Here is a 20,000-nt window from a genome sequence, read left to right as displayed (position 1 = left end):
TTTTCTTTCCTCGCGAACTTGCTGAACACTGACAAATTCATCAAAAATTCCAGGTGTGAAGTCCATAACATCTCGATCTTTTTGACAACTGCGGAGGTAGTTGCAAAAAGCCTCTGCCAGCTTGGGACCGACTCCTACGACGAAATTGGCCATCTTGCACAGCTCTACTTCAACATTGTGCTTTTCTTCACCCCTTGCGATTGGATTGTCGTAACATTTGAACATACCAAGTTCTTCTTGGTCAGTGTGTATCACTTGTATCCACTTGCATTTGCGAGAGTTGCGGATAACTTGTGCTTGGTGACCAAGTTTCACTCCATGACCAAAAATGACGTCTATTCGCAAATCCTCTGGTGGAAAGCTGAGCCATTCCAGTTCTTCATAACCTGGAAGTCGTGTTGCCTCAAGAATCTTTATGCCATGGCTGAGAGCTACTTTCCTATCCTCCTCAGAGCATTTCGGTAAAAAGTATGTGATTTGGACTTCTGGGAATTTTGCCAGCTGTATGGCCAACTCTCTGTTGATTGTGGAAAGTCCGCCTTTACTGGATCCCCACTCAGAAGCCAAAATGGTGACTTGAACTTTGGGGCCATTTTCTTGAGATTGCTGCCATGAGCCTGACGCCATAGTTAAGTGTGGTGATAATGCTGCTGCACTGATTGGATGAACCTTGAGCCAGAGCTATTCCGTGTCCCTAACACACACAAGAAAGGAAATTACCAGACACATTCATTATGGAAAAGCAAAACAATTGTCAAATACTTGCGGCTAGTCTGACGCGGCGTTTCGTCTCGCCCGAGAGACTCTTCAGAGACCTCCAGAGTGAGCCCTTTGCAGGATAGTGATCAAAAGGTACAAAAACCGCCATACTGGAACGCAAATTGTGCACTGGGACATCTAAGACAAAGCCAGTTAATCGAAATTTTCTTTGTTTAGATGTCCCAGTGGGCAATTTGCGTTCCAGTATGGCAGTTGTTGTACCATGTGATCACTATCCTGCAAAGGGCCCATTCATAGGCAAACTCGTTGAGCATCACGCCTGAAGTCCCGTTTGCAGATTCTTAATGTTGACAGTCTGGTCTTCTATCGAAGAAGGATTCCTAACCCTACGATCACGAGTTAAATTTACACAAACTGAGCAAATGTAAGCGCTTTCCGAGCCAATGACCCTACACGCTGGTGCTTATCCCCGGTTTCCGTAGCATTAAGCGACTTGGAGTATTTTTAACTCCCCCCTGGATAGGATGCTAGTCCATCGCAGGGTTACCCCCAGCATTTCGCCGGTGCCCATTTATACACCTGGATGGAGAGAGGCACCGTGGGAGTAAAGTGTCTTGCCCAAGAACATAACACAATGTCCCTGGCCAGGACCCGAACCCGGACCACTCGCTTTGGAGTCAGCGCACACTAACCACGAGGCCACCGCGCCTCCCACAAACTGAGCAAAACAATTGTTAAACACTTGTGAAATGTCGTGGCTAGTGTTACAAGGCGTCTCGTCTTGGCCCAGAGAATCCTGAAGGTCTGTGAAGAGTCTCTTCGTCGAGACGAAACGCCGGGTCAAACTAGCCACGAACATGGTGGGCAAAAATGCGATTCAGTGAAAGAAGGGATTTGAGAATGTGGAGAAAGGCCCAGGGAAACTTGGCAGTTTGTTAGTAACTGGGGAACAAGTGGTTTTGATTAACTGAGCAAAGGCTAATTAAATTAACAAGGTGTGTGTCTTTTTAGTGCTTTCCGCCCAATAAAAACTAAACTACATGTACTTCATACATGGGCAACCTACGTTAAACTAACTCATACTTGTGTAAGATAATGTGGGCAATTAGGAGAAGGAGATGCTAACTAATTCTTGAAAGCCATTATCGCGTAGGGTTGGTTGTTTTGTAGGGGAGATCTCCAAGAGAATACATAAACGGTATTTCAATGCCTCTACCATTTATAAACTTTTAGAGGGGAGCATGTCCACAAACCAGGCAGCCTAAAACCGGCCCCTAGCATTGCGTTTTCCTTTCTAAATACGTGAACTGTGTTCTCAAGGTGGCTCAATCCAGCCAATAATATTTCAAGAGAATGCCAGTCTTATGTGAAGGATTCACTTTACAACACCTTTTTACGCAACGGCAATGTTACGGTATTACATGAGACACCAAATTTTCATAACAAGATGCGCCATAATTATTGTTATATATAATACGTCAACATAGTAACAGGAAAGTCATCTAAAATCTCTATACAAATAGCTTCAATTTAGCATGGTAATTCAATGGAGGTCACCAAATTTGCTTCTGAGATACGAGCATTTAAAGACAAAACGTAAGAAATTTTTATATGTATCTTCTAATGCAATGGTCACCTGTGATGTCACAACACTGGAAACATTTGTTAAGCAATTACTGTTGTTTACACGGTACCATAACATGGCTGCTTGGTGACACAGTGTTATAGAGCTGATTCTATCCTACCAATCATGTACAGGTACATTTTAATCAAGGTGTTGAAACTGGTTTGAGCCTCCTTAACGCAGCCATGTTTTCTAAACACTACAGCTGCCCCCGCTGTTAAGTATACGCAGTATTCAGTGTGTCCAGGGCTCAGGTAGAGGAGCAACTGATGTTGAAGCGGGAGAGAACAAGTCAGTACCGAATATGAAAAGGGCGTTATAAGTTGACCGTTTGATCACGGCGGACATGATGGTATACCTGTGGATACAGAAACTAAAGGATAACCACTGATGTTGCACGCTTTAATGTCAATGCTTTATTGAGATGTATTTGATCTGGATTCTATAATACCAGTTATAGGATTAAATGACCAAATGAATAGTACGAAACAGGAAGTGTTAAGATCTGATCGGATGAAGGAACTGAAACGGTGTCACGGTATTATTAATGATAGGTACATCGAGTGAAAAATTTCTGTAGAAAGCTCTTCTGGTTCGGAAATGTTGAGGGTATCCCCAACAATGCACTACCCATGACATGGTTTTGCACGACTTTCCTATATTGCGATAATTTATTCGAAAGTTTACTAACACTTTGAAAGAACTGAAACTGACCGTCTCAAAAATCCAGCAAAAATATGACAATAACTTGGGGCCTTTTTCTTCAAACCAAAGTCGTGTTCAAGATTGGTTCTTTCCAAACAACAACCTCTTCAGGACTACACACGAGCCTTTAACATGTTAACGTAGGGAAGAACACCGATCGTTTGCCTTGGAAATACTTTAAGAATCGTCAGTCGTTTTCTAACAACACTTGCTGTTTGTAGACTAAGTCTTCCAATCTCTCAACAGTGATTTGTGTCTGACAAAAAACCTTCGTGCGCGCTTGCGCAATGTTCGTCAATCGAGAAATTGTTTCCGAAATGAAATCGTCCGGCGACTCTTAATCAAACCAAAGGATTATTCTTGTCGTGAGACGATTTAGTCAGTTTACTACCCCTTTGTGAAAAAACGGACTTAAGAAGAAGCTTTCTCTTACTTTTCGAATAGCTGCTCCAACGCCTGATTGCACGGCATGTGACGTGTGACACTCCGTGACCGATGGTAAGATATGATCAACAATACTAATGAAGATTTCCGATTACCGATACATCTTTGATTGTGACGTTACTTTCCCATGTATCACGCTCTCGGCAAGACTTACTTGCGGACATTTGGTGTGAAAACGTCATCGTTACCCATTTATTCCGTGTGCGCTTAGCTCTGGCAAATCGAGATTTTTTCTGGCATACCAGATATGTAATACTATATCACTGTAACTCTATATACGCGCAAGCTACAAAGATGCCTCCTCGGGATCCAGGCGGGGGCAAACTATATTTCTGCAACTCTAAATACATGTCCGCGCAAGCTACAATTATGCCTCCTCGGGTCTGGGCAAAATCCCTGTGCGGGCAATAACTCACTAATTAGCAACATCAAAGGAATCTTCAAAATATGTGAAAGCAATGATTTTGTTACAACAAGTAAATTGGCAGTGTTGAAGGGTTAATATATAACTTTCGGAAACCTTTAATTTCGGATGTCTCGAAAACTAAGACCCTAAGACCCCAGAAACACGAAAAAAGTAACCCGAAACCCTCAATTTGGCGAACAATAGGCCTAAAGTTGGCTTTTTGAGTTACCTCGAGCGAAGGTCAAATCCTTCGTTCGCTACAACCTGTTTCAAAGGGAAAGCTGGGTGATCCACCATATTTTACTGAGTAACCACGCTCCACGTGTGACCGGACATCTTCATTTCACGTCGGATGTATATATTGGCCCTGTGACACTCTAGACCTAAAAACCAACTTTAGGCCTAGGATTAGCCAAACTGAGGGGTTTGGGTTACTTTTTTTCAAGTTTTCGGGGTGCTAGGGTCTTAGGGTCTTCGTTTTCGAGACACCCCTTGATCTCAGCATCTTGTATTCAAATGCATTTGTTTCTTTTGGGACTCAATTCCATGGATTGGGCAATTCAAACTTACTGGAATTCCAAGTAGCGTGTTTCCACCGTGCCCTTCTGAGACAATGCACAATGCTTTCAGTTTATCTTAGCGCAGTTATGGATCCTTCAACATAAGAAAATTGATTGATCATTAGCCACCTATCATCTGAGAAAATTTTACTTGATTCCTTTGAAATGCAGTTAGCACAACAGAAGTCACAAGTAGAAACTGCTCTTTTTTACATTAATTTGGTTTATCAACGAAAACAAAAAAAACAACCCAAACAAACCAAAAAAACAAAAAACAAAAAACAAAAAAACTTGAGGGTTTAATTTAAATTAACACAGTTTCCTAATTTCCTACTGGCATTTGACCCAGTATTAACACATCAAGCTGCCGTTTTGATGAATAGGCCACTTTTAATTAATACAATCATAGATTGATGCATTAGAATTCATAGACATTCACTGATAGTTATATCACACATTTGTACAAACGGTATGAATTATAGCGAAGCACAGTATTAGAGAACCACTTATCTAGGATTTGAATTGTTTGACCGGTGCACCAGGGGTATGAATTTTTAATTAAACAAACTGTGGTGCTGCATTGGTTGCAGAGTGAAACTGGAATGCGTTAAAAGCTGCCATCTTTTAGGGCCCACAGAAGGATTTTTCGCGCGTTGCTAAGGAAGTGAAATGTTACTTCCGGTAACTGACGTCATCATATCATGAGCTAACAAGAAAACCCACTCACAAGCAAAAGTGACCGCACAAACTGTTGTTTCCATCGAAGGTTTTTCCTCGTCCTTCCTCGCGCTCGTTCTAAGATCAACTGCGCATGCGTAAACGAACTGACTTCCGGTTTGAGAAAAAAGCTAAATTTCCGGCGGTTTTAAATTGAATTAAATTTGTTTTTTACATGGCACGTTTCACCCCCAAAAACAGAATATAGCTAAGCATTGATTTTTTAAAATCATCTTTTTTGAAAAAGTTATGGGTATTTCAGTATCGTTTATATCTTTAATAACAAAGAGGGCAAAATTACTGAATGCTGATTGGTCAATGAAGACGGTATTTTTTCTTAATTTTGCTTGAGAAGAGGGCAAAATTACTGGCTCACGATTGGTCGAGCGCCAAAAATTCTCGCTCCTGATTGGCTGAACGTACGTCTTCCACATTCAGTTGGTTTCTTCTGTTTGAGCAAAACAACTTCGTCTTCATCGAAGTTTGTCTTTTAATTCGCGCTGCATTCGCCGAAAAGGCATAAAGATTAAGAACTAGCTTTAAAAGATGATCTGGAATTTGAATTTTCGAGTGACAAGAAGAAGGGCAAAAGATTTTTTTCCTGAAAAGCTTAAAACTTGGATCGACTTACATGGCGCCCGGTGTAGCGGGATTGTGTGGTTGAAAAACAAAATGATTCCTTTCGTCAAGGGCTTTCAGTTTACCACGACATCTTGCAGCTCAACAAAAAAGGTCACAGAACAATTTGCCATTGACGGGAGGAACAAGTAGCTCAAATTTGGTGGATTTCTTTGGACAAACCGTTTGCTATGTTTACGGATGCGTATTTGCAAGTGGTAAAAACCTCTACAGCACAGGTGAATAAAATAAATTGAAGCTTAACATTTGGTTTAATCGTTGTTACAGTTGTTCACGAATGAAACTCGTATTTTCCTCTCGAGTGGATGTAAATAACAATCATCTATACTCGTTTTGGACGCAAAGAACAAGTTGACTTGCTTGTCTGTTTGTTAGTTGTTTTGCTTCCGAGCGAACGAGTGTTTTAACTCCGCTTAGCTGTCTGTTTTTCGAGGTGCCTCAACAGTGTTAAGAAAATTTTGCCCTCTTTGTTATTAACAAGTAATCGCAATGGGTCCTCGTAAAATTAAGGATTAATATCACTTGTGTTTTCAGAAGTTGCTGAAATTGCCCTCGTCGCTGCGCGACTCGGGCAATTTCAGCAACTTCTGAAAACACGCGTGATATTAATCCTTAATTTTACTCGGCCCCATGCGATTACCTATACTAAAAAGAACATTTTTGAAAATAAAAATAAAGCCATACTTGGCTGGATGCAAAAACGAATACAAATTATCAAACCATCGATTAAATGCACAAATTGCGTAGCACGGAGGAAAATTTAGAGTTTTCTCTTATTGATCACGTGACCATGGGCGTGGTATGATGACGTCATATTTAGGGTCATTGGCTTACAAAAGTTGGAAACTGACTAAAATAATGCCAAATTCTCTCAAATTACTGAACCATTACATCTTAAGCAAAGCACCCCAAAAAATACGTTAGTGGGCCCTTAAGCAGCAAATACAGTAACTTGGCATAAATAAATTACGGTAATTTGCTCTTTACCAACTCATTTGATAATTTTGTTCAACAAAAGGCATTCCATTCTAGATATTCTCATAGACACTAAAGATGCACATTGCGAACAAAATAGTTTTAATAATTATATGCAAAAGCTCGTTTCTATAACGATTAATGTGCTTAATATGACCTCAACGCACTTTTCCACTTTATTTATTCTACAAAATAGTCCCAATTATATCGTGTTGTTTTTATAACCTTTTGATTGAAATTTCACTTGTTTATTGGCTTTGGAAACAGGAAACGTGGTCATACTTTGATCAATAACCGAGCAATGAGGGGGAATAGGTTCGATACAGATAGAAATGAATTTGTGATGTCAACCCGGTATCGAACCAATTCCCCTTCATTGCAGACTTATGGATCAAACTGTGACCACTTTTCAAATGTAACTGACATTACAGTAAATATGAATTTTTGTTAGATACTTGAAGGAGAGGGATATGAAAAGCACAGATCATGATTGCATTCCCAAGACAAAAACAGCTTTTTGAGAGCTGTGTGGTATACAGCAATTTACGTGTTCAGGCCAATTCAATAACAAAGTTACACGCGTAGTTTACAAGTTAAACCCTTGTTTTTTTGCATGTGCACACAAGAAATGAGTTCAATAAACATCGTTATAAGTAGTTTTTACAAGACTCCGACTTGTAATTACAGGTGTAGCGCTATACCTCAATCTCGTCCCCAGGGTCCGCTTTTCTTTTGATCAGCACCTAGAACACGAAACAAACATTTTAGCTTTACACAGCATAAAAGAAACTGGAGAAACGATTATTGGCTTGCTGTAAGAGCGAGTGAAGATGGAACTTCTGACGCTTTCGGTATTAGTGTAGTGTCAGTGTTTCAGCGTGCATTCCATCGTGCAACGTGCAAGCAACACGATCGACATCTTTTTGTAGAAACGACACCAATGTCCTGACTTCTACTACAATTTTATGTTTCCGTAACTTATAATGGCTTCGACAAGACCTTCTTCCACGGATTTCTCTCCCAAAGAGACTGATGTAAAGTTTTCCTGCGGTACTTTTGCAACAGTAACAGAAATCAGTTTTTAGCAGGAAGGGAAAATTCCCATGCGGTATCAAATATAATTCAAACCCCGTCGTTTTATTATTTAGTGATGTATATATTTCTGACACTATTTAAGAGGTAAGAAAAACAAACAGCACTGAAACTAGTTTTAGATGTTGAATCTACCTGCAAATTCTGTGGTTTCCGAATCATTTACCCACTTCCTGCCGGACTGCCACTGTTATGCAAGCGACCAATCACAAAAATAGTTCAAGTACATTATCCCGGAGGATCCCGGAGTCTGTACGGGCGCTCATCCGCTGACCAAAAAGCCCGAGAACTCTGGGTACGAGATTGGGTGAAGTCTTGAGTGTTACACCTGCTTCAAAACTTAATGACAGCCCTTATTATTGTGTTCAAAGCAGTCACGATGTACGGAAATGGGTTTGATCAAACAACCTCTTAGTTTCAGACATTAAATGCAGCTCAGACACCTTTTCACGTCACTTAAAAGTGTAATGCTAAACTGACATATCAACTTGTTTATTGAGTTCGGTTTTCAACCGCTCAATATGGAAGCTCTCCTTGATTTTGAGTTGATAGAAAGAAGTAGCATTATCAATAATTTTGAAGCATGAAACATCACAATTATCGTGACAATTTTTAGAAAAACTAAGATGCTTGAAAATATGAGAATTTTTGTCCCGGAAAAGGTGCTCATTTACACGTGTGTAGAAGTGCTTGTTTGTTTCACCAACGTAGCGAGCACCACAGCCCGCACAAGTAAATTTGTATACAACACGTGATTTGAGAGAATCCGGAATGAAATCCTTTGGACTAAAAATGTTGCACAGTTTGAATGGAGAGAAAATTACTTTAACATTTAAATTCTTGCAATACTTGTTGACATTAGATGAAATTTTCTTTCTGGTATAAGATCAATAGAAACCGATATAAGGTAGTTTGTAAAAATGGCAGTTGGATACTTCATGTTTAGGGGCTTTAATAATTCTTGTCACATCAGTGACACACTCGGCTATCGCCTCGTGTGCCACTTTTTTGTTCTTACCACATTTTGACGTCATCTGTGATCTATTACTGAACAGACGCACGGCAACATGGAATCTATTTGTTAAATATATATACGAATCTTGTAAAATTTTAATGTTACACTCACTATCGCTGAAGACGATGTTTGAAACATCGAAACAGGTTCCGTAAATTCAAAAGTGTGGTTGTTTTGTATATTTTTTTTAATATTAGTAACACTTGTTCTATCCAGACCGTTTGGACAAATTAAATAACAATTATAACTTTTAGTCAATTTCGTGCAGTGAGCCAGTCAGTAAAATTAAAATTTGGCAAAAGTGAGACAGTTCCAATGGACCTAATCGGCTAACTCGATGTTGTACCCAATTCAAATCTCATGGGATTAACTTTTTAGAAAGATTCTTTGTGTATTGTATTTGCATGATCACGTAGCATTCATATTTATATTAGATGCAAAATTCCTGGAACAAAACGTTTTATTCCCAAAGGGTTTCAATAGACCATTTCCGAGTTTAAGTATGCCTCCTCTTCAAAGCGAGTCTAAGTGCGAAGCTTTTCTTATGAAAGTTAGCTTTGATTCATATGGAAAGTTACGATGGCCCACGAGGGCCACAGTCCAGTTTTAATTTTCAGTCTAGTTTTAATTTTTCACAGTCCAGTTTTAATTTTTCACACTCCATTTTTAATTTTGCACAGTCCAGTTTTAATTTTTCATAGTCCAGTTTTAATTTTATTCACAGTCCAGTGTTAATTTTGTGAGTCGTTGCTAGTGCTTTCACAGGTCACAGGTCACAGGTCATTGCTTTACCAATACAGAAAGTATCCTACGCACTTCACTTCACATTACACTCCAATCAGTTAAGTCTCTTGCCTCGAGTTTAGCTTCGTCTAAATTACATTTAACCAAATTTAATAAAGTACAGCACAAGGAAAATTAATTATATTACATGTATAAAAACAAGAAAAATGACAGATCATGAAAGATCAGAATAATGTTTCAATTAAAATGAAGAAAAAGAGAAATCTGCATTGGGAAAAGTCTAAAGTCTTGAGCACAAGAGAAAACAATGGCAAAGTAATCTCTTATAACCCCATGACCCAATTTTCTTTGCAAAATTTCCTCCCTTGAAGGACCACATCATCTCCTTTGGTTGTCAATGTATTAGGCCCATACATGTGAATGTTAAAGCTCAGCAATTTGTACATTCCTATATTTGCTGTCACTTGTTCACACTGTAGTTCTTTTTGGTTATTAAAGAAATTTATATTGTGAAGGTGATTTAAAGATAAAGATAAAATTTATTAGTATACTGTACTTGAATGGCAAATTTGAATTTGAAAAACTCAAGCTTGAACTAAGTTAATTTAAGTATTTTTAACAATAAAATTATTAAAATGAGTAAAAATTTGGATTCTACATACAATCTACAATCAATTATGCACAAGAAAGCGTAAGTGGTCAGGGCTGTCGTTAAGTTTTGAAGTAGGTGTAACAATCAAGATTTCACCCATAACATGTAAATACATGGCCAAAGGCCATGTAAAGAAAGGGTCAAAGGGCCTGAGCCCCTAGGAGGGTCTAGAGATATGATCCCCCAGATAATTATCAAAATTAGACCCCCTCCCCCCTGAATTTTCCTGCACTCTGAGCTGCAAATTTTATATTTTCACGATTGAAGCTATTGAAGGGAACGATAAATTTACAGTTCTAAACTGCAACTGCACCTAAAAGATTAAAGGGATCTTAAAAAAATTACTGCTCAAAAAGGCCTACCTCCTCCTTTAATCTGGGCTTCTGAAAGGATGCAGAAAAAGAAATAAAGATTATGCCTAAACTTTTGCTCATATTTAATATGCATTTGATAAACATGCTTTGATTATGCAGAAATTACATCGGATTATGCGGAAATTTAAACAATTCATAAAACTAATAATTAGACCCATCCAATGTACATGTATTTACATGCTTAATAATATGGCAAATCAGACATGAAGTTGTGACCAATAAGTCGCATTTGCGACTGGTATTTTTTCCCATTGCACTTAAAGTACCTTGGAGGAATCACCAATTACCGTTGAAATAAAAGGGTTAGCAGTTGGCATTTTGCCATAACTTTTGCTAAGATAAAGCAATTAAAAAAAATTACTTTTTTCTTTTCATGAATTTTGTTTGAATTTGAAAATATGGAGCAAAGTTGTAATGTGGTTAGACTAGGGGTGTAACGATTAATCGAATTCTCGATTAATCGCGATTATGACCTTCGGTTCGATTCACGATTATTTGATTCCACGTTTCGATTTTGGTTCGATTTTTTGCATACCTTTCCAAAAGTGCCCTCAGTGAGTCATTATATTGTAAACTTAGAATCCAGATCTCAATAAGATGTGCGTTTTTCATTGACAATCGATCAAAGACGCTAACTTGCAGTTCTTGCGCCATGTTGCTTGGTAAAAATGTTGCCCCTCTACCACCCCTTGAGAATTTCCAATAAGGCAGGCCATGTGCGTGTTCATTGTCACGTTCTCAAACATGGCGACGAATGACCAAGCGATTGTGAATCCGCCTGCTTCTTTTCGATCCGCAGTGTAGAAATATTATGGTTTTCCGACTGAAGACGGAACAACAGACAAGTCTAAAACTATCTGCAAAATTTGCTTCGCAACTTTCCAGTATTGTGCTGGTTCGACCTCAAGCATGAGCGCACACTTAAAAAGTCAACACAGCATTGATGAAAAGTCAGAAGTGTTGCAGTCAAAGACGGCAAAAACTTCGCCGGGTACCAAAAACAGTACTGAAACTGGACAGTCAAAAATTCAGGATGTTCTGGAGAATAAGTTGCCGCGGTCGAGCAACAGAGCAACGGCAATAACGAAGTCTATTGGAGTTTTCATTGCAAAGGACATTGCGAGTTTAGGGTTGTATGTTGTTTACATTGTGTATCATCTTGCAAGAATTAAAAATCATTAATATTTTGCATAATCGAATCGAAATAATCGAAACCGAAAGGCAATAATCGAAATCGAATCGAATCGAAAGGAACATGAATCGTTACACCCCTAGGTTAGACCATGATCCATTCCCTCGATCTCTCAGCATTTTAAGCGATTTTTAACACACATTGCGGGCTCCTATTTTCCCTACGATTACAAATGGTACAAATACTCCGGTAAATTAGAAGCAACTAAATTTTCATATGGATTGTCGCAAAATTGCAACCAGATATATATATTTTTAATTTCGAGCCCAGGGTATGTTATAATTTATAACACAGTTTAACTAGTGCCCAGGCTCAATAATTATTGCTGAACATTGTGTGGAAACTGCTTGTAAACGACCTTTCATCTTGTGAACGAAATGGCATGTTTTCTTTCAATGTTCAAGAACATAAGCATTTCAAAACAGTCAACCTCTTTGGCTTTTATGTTTGCGAGGATGGTTAGCAGCTGCTTTATCACTGACATCAGGCATTTCTTCTGTTTTATGCAGAAAGTATCGTAATTATGCGGAGGATCCGGATTGTAGGGAATAACGCAGATCCACATCGCTGCATCCTAGCTGTTAGATGGCACACTTAAAAGATTATTTGTGATATTTGTTAGTATTGTACATCCTATAATAATAAGTTTCTTTTAGAAGCACACCACATACATGTACATGTAACGTTTACCATGTAGACTACAAAGTCTTGCATACTTACTGTACATACCTGCAATAACTCTTCAACTTATAATTCAGAAAGGTCTGGAAATCACATCTTTCGTCAAAACGTTTCCTCCTTTCAAGAAAACAAAACCAAAAATAAGCAGTGAGAGATTTGACCATCACTACAGCAGAGACAAGATCTCGAGATACTTGGATTTCCTACGGGTGGTGCTAATATTGATAAAGAAATATTTTTGCGCGGTTCAAAACTATGCAGAGAAAGCAGAACTTAGCAAGTGCTAAGAAAATTGGGGATAAACACGCATTTTTCAGAGATAATTAAGCTTCAATTTGGAAAAGAATGCCATACATTGTATTTTAACAAATATTGTTGATTAATTATCTTCGAAAAATGCGTGGTTACCCCCCAATTTTCTTTTTGGATTTCAATAACAATTTTAATGTTAAGATCTGCTTTTCCTGCAAATTCAGTACACCACGCAAAAATACCATTGTGTAAGTAGGCACCGTCCTTAACCTTTCAATTTGAGGCTCCCTAAAGTTTCTGGGCCATGCACAAGCTGGGCACTAGTATGGTGCATACATGTAAAGAATGAATCGCATGTTTTTCTGATTTTGTGACATTATCGAGACCAAATCTGTAAAATTAACTGCTAATTTTCTCGCGTTCCCTTTGGTATTTTTTTTTTCCATTGGTTTAGTTCTAACCACATACAGTTCCTATCAAATACCCTATAATTATTTGTTAAAATCTCTCAGAGCTAATGAAATATATTTAGAAAAATTACAAAAAACAGAATATTGACTAAACCCTCTGAACGACCTTGACTTTTTACCACTTCCAAATGTCAGGCAATATCATTTTTATTATGTGGCAAAGAATACAAAAATTTCAGCACAGGAAAGTATAAATATTAAGGAATTTAGGGCAAAAATAGGAATTTTTCTGCCTCTTATTAGATGTGACGTTTCCGTAATAATGGCCATAATCCAAAACTTGACAACCAGAAAATAAGCCTTATAATATCGGTACCCATACTGGTAAAACTCTACAGGGAACTTTTAAGAAAAACTGAATAGGTTTCCTTTTGTAACTCGCGCCCTGTAGAGCGGGTATTATCTAGGGAGCCACCTTAAGTTGCACATCTAATACAAAAGTTCAGTAGGAATTGCTGTACCCCTGAGAGCTACAAAGAAAAAAATCTACACAGGTGTAGTTCAATAAAATTAAAGAAAGGCCATGTACATCACACACTATTCATCTGTTTATTATCTGCACAAGACTGGAATTTTCAATTTTACATAAGAAATGGTTTGCAGCCAGCCAAGCACGAAATACAGTGATGTCAAGCTCTGGAGATCTAACCTCTTGAGAATTTTTTTATCCAGATCCCAACCCCCCCCCCCCCCCCCCTCTCCACGATCAACTGCCCCACTTCTTGCCATTTGCCCACTTCCTCCTCTCCCCCCAAAAAATGCACCCACCCACCCACCTCCTACAAAAAGTTTCCAAATACATGTAATATCCACAGGGTGGCAATGATTTGTGAGAAATCAGGCCACTTAGATCTACATAGATCTACACCTACATGTTCCAGCAAGTGCTCGGCAATTAGTCCTATTGACTTGTGGCTGTTTTTGCTTGGCCTCATACTCCACAACCCTTTTTAGAGACATTACGCTAAGCCGGCCACTTTTGCTGGAAAGAACATAATCACAGAGGACAGCCACAACACCGAGAATTACATCTCCTACTCTTCTCGAAGAGTGTGTAGGTTCTTTAAGGTCCCACAGAGAACTTATAAACATGGAAGATATTTGTGAGACGGGACCTACGGTTTATGGTCCTTATCCGAGAAGACTTGAAAGTATATCCATTTGCGGATGTAATTACAAATGTAGCACTTTCTCCTCAGTCACTTTAAGACCCTGAGTGTTGGTCCGGCCGGAGTTGAATTCACGACCTCCTGCATGGCGGCCCGGTGCTCAACCAACTGAGCGACCGGTGCGCATCGAAAATTTTTATTGGTTAAACAGAGAATGATCCAATATTCTGAAGACAATCAGTTATATGTCCGTGATAACAAACAAAGGCAAAGCTTTAAGAAATGGTGAAATAAGTTTTAAGAAGTTGAAATTCTTTTAACTTCAGGATGCAATTTGAGCCTACAATGGATCAAATTAAGCCTCTTTTATCCAGGAGATTGATGACCCTTTCAGGACACCAAGAAATTTGTTCTATATCCAGGAGACTCCTGTATAATCCCAGAGAGTTGGCATAATTGGAAATACTCCAGGGGCTGGTTGCTTGAAGCCTGGTCAGCGCTAACCGTTGGTTAAGAGGTATCAAAACCTATAGGTTTCATGCTGGTATTTAACGCTGGTTAGTGTTAACAATGCTTTGAGCAACTGGGCCAGGTGCTTAAATATATAATAAAACGTTTAGGACCTACATGGGGAACGTTTAGGACCTACATGGGGATGTATTGTAAATCGATATGCAAGATCATGATTCTCCTGTGTTTCCAGAAAGGAGATTGCCCTATAATGATTGCAATCCCCTAATGCACGTATTGACTCTTTTATGTCTAAATAATCTTTCATTAAACCTTCGTTGATTATTGCCCAAGAGGCAGTGCCGCGGGCCATTGCTTACCATGGCTCGCAGCCATGGCTCGCACATGGTCCTCACTCGACATGTTTATCGTGGTAAGTGAGGAAATTGTCGATTGTTTTTTTGAAAGTACACGTAAATAGCCTGAAATAGCCTAAACACCTCTAGACATCTTGGTACTCAATAGAAATAGCTGTGGTATTTACATTAAATGTTGAGTAAATCTTTCAGTTTTGTGTGGGGTTTTGCTAAATTTTCTGAATTGTGCGTTATTGTGCGGGTTTGACCGAATTGTGCGGTCACTCACCAGCGTACCCCGTAAGAAGGCCTGACAAAATGGTACACGCTCTGGTACATACCTGCAATAACTCTTTAATTTACTTCAAAAGATCTGTGTATCACATCTTGAGTTAAGAAGTTTCCTCCTTTCAAGAAAATGAAACCGAAATGCATGTAAACAACTATGTACAGCAGAGACAAGAATGCATTGCATGAACTTTACAATAATGCTCTTTGTTTGTACCTCCAAATTGAATAAGCATTGTTTCCAGTTTCTCTTGGGACTTACCGAAGGAAGCAGCCTGTTATGTGAGTTAATTGCACAGTCATCTAATTTAAAAGTTGACTAACAAATGCTTTTAAAATACTGGTACTAATATCACCAAGAACCATCAAGAACATGGTTGATGGTAAAAGGCAACATTTATAAGTAGTCAGTGTTTCTGTTGCTGTTGTTATTGTATATAGGCACAAAAAAGGCAAAATTGCTGCCTGTTTAAATTTGATGTGCATACAATGTAATGTTTGCATCCCCCAAACATGGTCACGATTTTGATAGAGTTGTAAGGGCTACAGTTTGAGTTGACTTGAGGGTCTTAAGATGCCAAATCTTGGTGGGAAAATGCAGCCGTCACATGTACACGTACAATAATTATTGTTGCATTTGCATAAGTGAATGTGAATGAGGGTGTGGTTTTTTGTTGTTGTTGTTGTTTTTTTGGGAAAATCCAAAAAGCAAATTCTTGAATCCAAAAACAGATTTTGCGTTTTTTTGCAAAATCCAAAAACGGATCATGAATCCAAAGTATCCACACCCGAAGATGATACATGTACTTCGGAACAAAATTCAATCTAAATCCAGATTTTTGAGATTCATCACTTCAGGGTGACAGTTTCGCCCAAATGTTTTTCTCGCGCCATTTTTACCATAAGATCGAAGACACGAATAGGTTTCTGCACATTTCACACCAGAAATAATACAAAAAGTTTCTTGACAGCAATAATATTGTTAGCACCTTTCCTACGCTAAAAATACCCTTTGTAATCGATTGCATGTTTTTCGTCATTTCTGTTTATCGATCGCTTTTAAGGTATTTTTTTTTAGTGGCATTTTCATTGAAGAATTTCTTCAAAACAAACCAGTTAATGTTATTACTTGCGAACAACGACACAGAACACAATATGTGGGCCAAGTTGGGCAGGGAATATGCCGGCAAGGCTCCGATGAAACCACCGACCGGATGGACATGTCGCTACACCATGGGGGTACCTCATGCCTGTGCTGCAAGGAGGGCTTGGTGGCTAGCATAATGTCCTGGGGCCAAGTTAACTCAGTTCAGCAGTAGAACAACATGCCCCCTCCCTGACGGGGCTTCAGCACGGGGCTTCAGCACAGGGCTGAAGGGGTGCCGCAGGCAGCAATTCCCCGCCCAAAACCCGAGTAACGCCAGGGGAACCCCCTGCTGAGGCTGATCTTGAAGACCCCTTCTCTACAAAACTACAAGAAGAAAGAGGAGCAAGGCCCTTGATGGCCCATGGGGAGGAGAAAGACCGATTGAGAAATATGGGGGAGTGGGGTGGAGAGGTTCGGGCCTGCTTGATTAAGTCCTAATATGATGTAATTATCAATCCTTTTTTTTTTTTTTTTTTGAAGAAAAGAGGAGTGAAAGTAGAATCCAAAAATATGAACTACAAACAAGGATAGACCCTGTAGTGTCCAAGTCCCAAGAGACAGCAAGTTTGTCAGCGGTTGTATGAGTAAACAAACAACAAACAAAGTTAGTGTTTATACGTCAGGACAAGAAGCTAGATTCTGCGGCACAAGTAAGTTTGTTTCCTTTGGCGTCAAGATGCAGCTCTGGCAGGCATAAGATTTCCAATGACCAAGGAGTTAATCAGCCCAGCGGCACCAGCTGTGAATGCAGCTCCAATGCGAAAGCTGTGAGAGGCGCAGTGGGTGCTGTATACTAATGATGTGTAGGAGGGCTCGCAAATTACAAGTGAGGGAGGAGAGGGTGGGAGATCGTCCATCTGCAAACTGGAAGAGGGGCTGGGTAGGTCCTTGTGTTGATATTTGAAGCATGTAGTCTCTCAGGGCGGTGACAGTGCAGACCATTGACTTTCATTGAGCAATAATGAGCGAGGAATGAAACTTTTATGGCCACAATAAATCAGCAGTCAAAGATCAAACACTAAAAGAACGATTGGAGAAATTAAACTTCTATCACAACAATACATTGTGGCAGTCAAACATAAAGCACTAAAATAACAATCAAAGGAATAATTTAACTTCTAAAGCTACAATAAATTCAGCCGTCAATTTAAGTCCAAACACTAAAATAACAATCCGAGGAATAAAAACTCCTATGGACACAAGAAATTCAGCAGTCAAAGATCAAACACTGAAATAACAAACAAAAATTCTAAGGCCACAAGAGATTCTCAGCAGTCAAACAGCAAAGACTAAAATAACAAGCAGAGGGATTATAAACACAAAAGCAGAGGAATTTCTAAAAAAAACTTCTAAGGCCACAATAGATCCACAAGGCAAAGATCAAAACACTAAAATAGCAATCCGAGGAATAAAAACTCCTATGGACACAAGAAATTCAGCAGTCAAAGATCAAACACTGAAATAACAAACAAAACTTCTAAGGCCACAAGAGATTCAGCAGTCAAAGATCAAAGACTAAAATAATAACCGGAGGGATTAAACACACAAGCAGAGGAATTTAACCTCTAAGGCCACAATACATGTACCGTAGATCCACAAGGCAAAGATACAAACACTAAAATAGCAACCAGAGGAATTTAACTTGTAAGGCAAACACTAAAACAACAATCGGAGAAATTATTATTTTTTTTATGGCCACAATAAAATCAGCAGTCAAAGATCCAACCCGAAAATAACACTCAAAGGAATTAAACTGGTAAGGCCACAATAAATTCTGGACTCAGAGGTCAAACACTAAAATAACAATCTGAGGAATTATTTTCTTTGGCCACAACAAATTCAGCAGTAAAAGACCAAACAGTAAAATAACAGGCAGAGGAGTTAAACATCTAAGGCTACGAAAAATTCTGAAGGCAAAGATCAAACACTTAACTAACAAGTGGAGGATTTAAACTGCTATCACCACAATAAATTCAGCAGTCAAAGATCAAACGGTTGTCCAGGGTTATCGAACGTCGGCATTTGCCCATCGGGGCGGACCAGGTGATGGTGTGTTCAGGTCCCAATGCCAGATGCCAGTGCTAGATCTTTGTTATTTAAGCTTTGGATGCTAGAGAGTCTTGTTTGCTTGACGTCATCGCCGTCATGTTGATGCACGAAAGCAGAAGATCTCTCAGTACAGTGTAGCTAACTTTTGTTCATCCACCGAAAGTGGTATACATGTATTTCTCCATTGTTATTGGTGTCTCTAGAGGTTGTGTGAAAACGTCCTATAGGAAGCGACGAACAACAATATACCAGATGGATAAGTAAGTGTTTGAGTTTTGCATTGGCGGGAAGTTGACCGCCTTGCATGATTTCGTGAAAGCGAAACACGCAGAATCGGCTTGAGGTACATGTACAGGGAAGTGGGAAATCATTTCGGCTTTGCCGCCAGTTATGGGCAGATAGAGAACGTGAAGACGAAGAGAAAGAACTTCTGTCGACAGTGAAGTGAGATTTTCCCGACGATGATGGCGAGAGCCTGTGGCCTTTGAATTGCCACGCAGAAACACAATAATAAAATTTGTAAACAGTAAAGGTACTCCTTACAGAAAACTAAAGAGATCACAGAATAACCTCTGAAAATAGGACTTACTCCACACATCAGAGGCAGAAATGAAATGCCTTCGCATTACAGGACATGTGGCTCCAAAGAGGCCACCATGTGAAAGGAGCAGGACATGGAGACCAAGGGATCAGAGTTTATCGTTCGTAAACATTAACTTTAATTTTATACTAAAATATCATTTACCGTAAAGACTCGTGTATAAGCCGCACCTTTTTGCTTAAGTCTTGGGCCAAAAATCATGGCTGCGGCTTATACACAGGACCATTGCTTTTAGAGGGAGTAAACTGGCTTGTAGGGGTCACAAATTGAACTGAAAACCTTCAGTAACTAAACATTAAACCTACTGAAACCTGCTGTTGATCACTGCTTACAGTGGTTAGTAGTAGTGGCTCCCAAAGGAGCAATTTGTTTGCATCTTCAGGTTCAAAACCCGAATCTTGCTCGCAAGCAGTTCTTTCAAGCGTTTCATGTCCAGACTTCCCTTGTTAAATGACTGCGTGGTTACCAAGCAAACGTTTTGCATCGTTCTCCTGCGCTTTTTTCGTGCAAATTCTATCGTTTTCATTTCAACTGTGGGCTTTAGCAACGAAGAAAACTATTGTCAGTCACAGGGAATAGGGAAATTGATTATAAGGAAACTTTTAAAAGGTATTTTCAGAGTTGATTAACTTATTAATGTTGCTGCACAACATTAGATTTTGTGCGAACAAACAACCAACTTTTTTTACACGATTGCTTTTTTGGAGTTCTTACTTTTTCCACAATCATGCTTGAAAG

At 39.2% G+C, this 20,000-nt stretch overlaps 1 protein-coding gene across 1 annotated transcript in view; it reads right to left on the bottom strand.

Moving 5' to 3' along the window:
* The window catches only part of LOC138053261 (protein NLRC3-like), a 39,992-nt gene that overhangs the window by 19,154 nt on the left and 838 nt on the right, over positions 1-20,000 (bottom strand). The window contains exons 3-8 of the mRNA XM_068899917.1: positions 15,519-15,584; positions 12,589-12,657; positions 10,656-10,676; positions 7,492-7,533; positions 4,470-4,553; positions 1-694 (exon numbers count right to left, since the gene is read on the bottom strand). The exon at positions 1-694 is cut by the window's left edge and continues 559 nt beyond it. Coding sequence (XP_068756018.1) covers positions 1-627 — 627 coding nt within the window. The 5' untranslated portion in view covers positions 628-694; positions 4,470-4,553; positions 7,492-7,533; ... (1 more) ...; positions 12,589-12,657; positions 15,519-15,584. The remainder of the gene's footprint in view (positions 695-4,469; positions 4,554-7,491; positions 7,534-10,655; positions 10,677-12,588; positions 12,658-15,518; positions 15,585-20,000) is intronic.

Source organism: Montipora capricornis, chromosome 6, assembly GCF_036669925.1.
Source record: "Montipora capricornis isolate CH-2021 chromosome 6, ASM3666992v2, whole genome shotgun sequence".
Classification (NCBI taxonomy): Eukaryota; Metazoa; Cnidaria; class Anthozoa; order Scleractinia; family Acroporidae; genus Montipora; species Montipora capricornis.
Note: the sequence above shows the minus strand (reverse complement) of the source record. Positions and strands in the feature narration are given on the sequence as shown.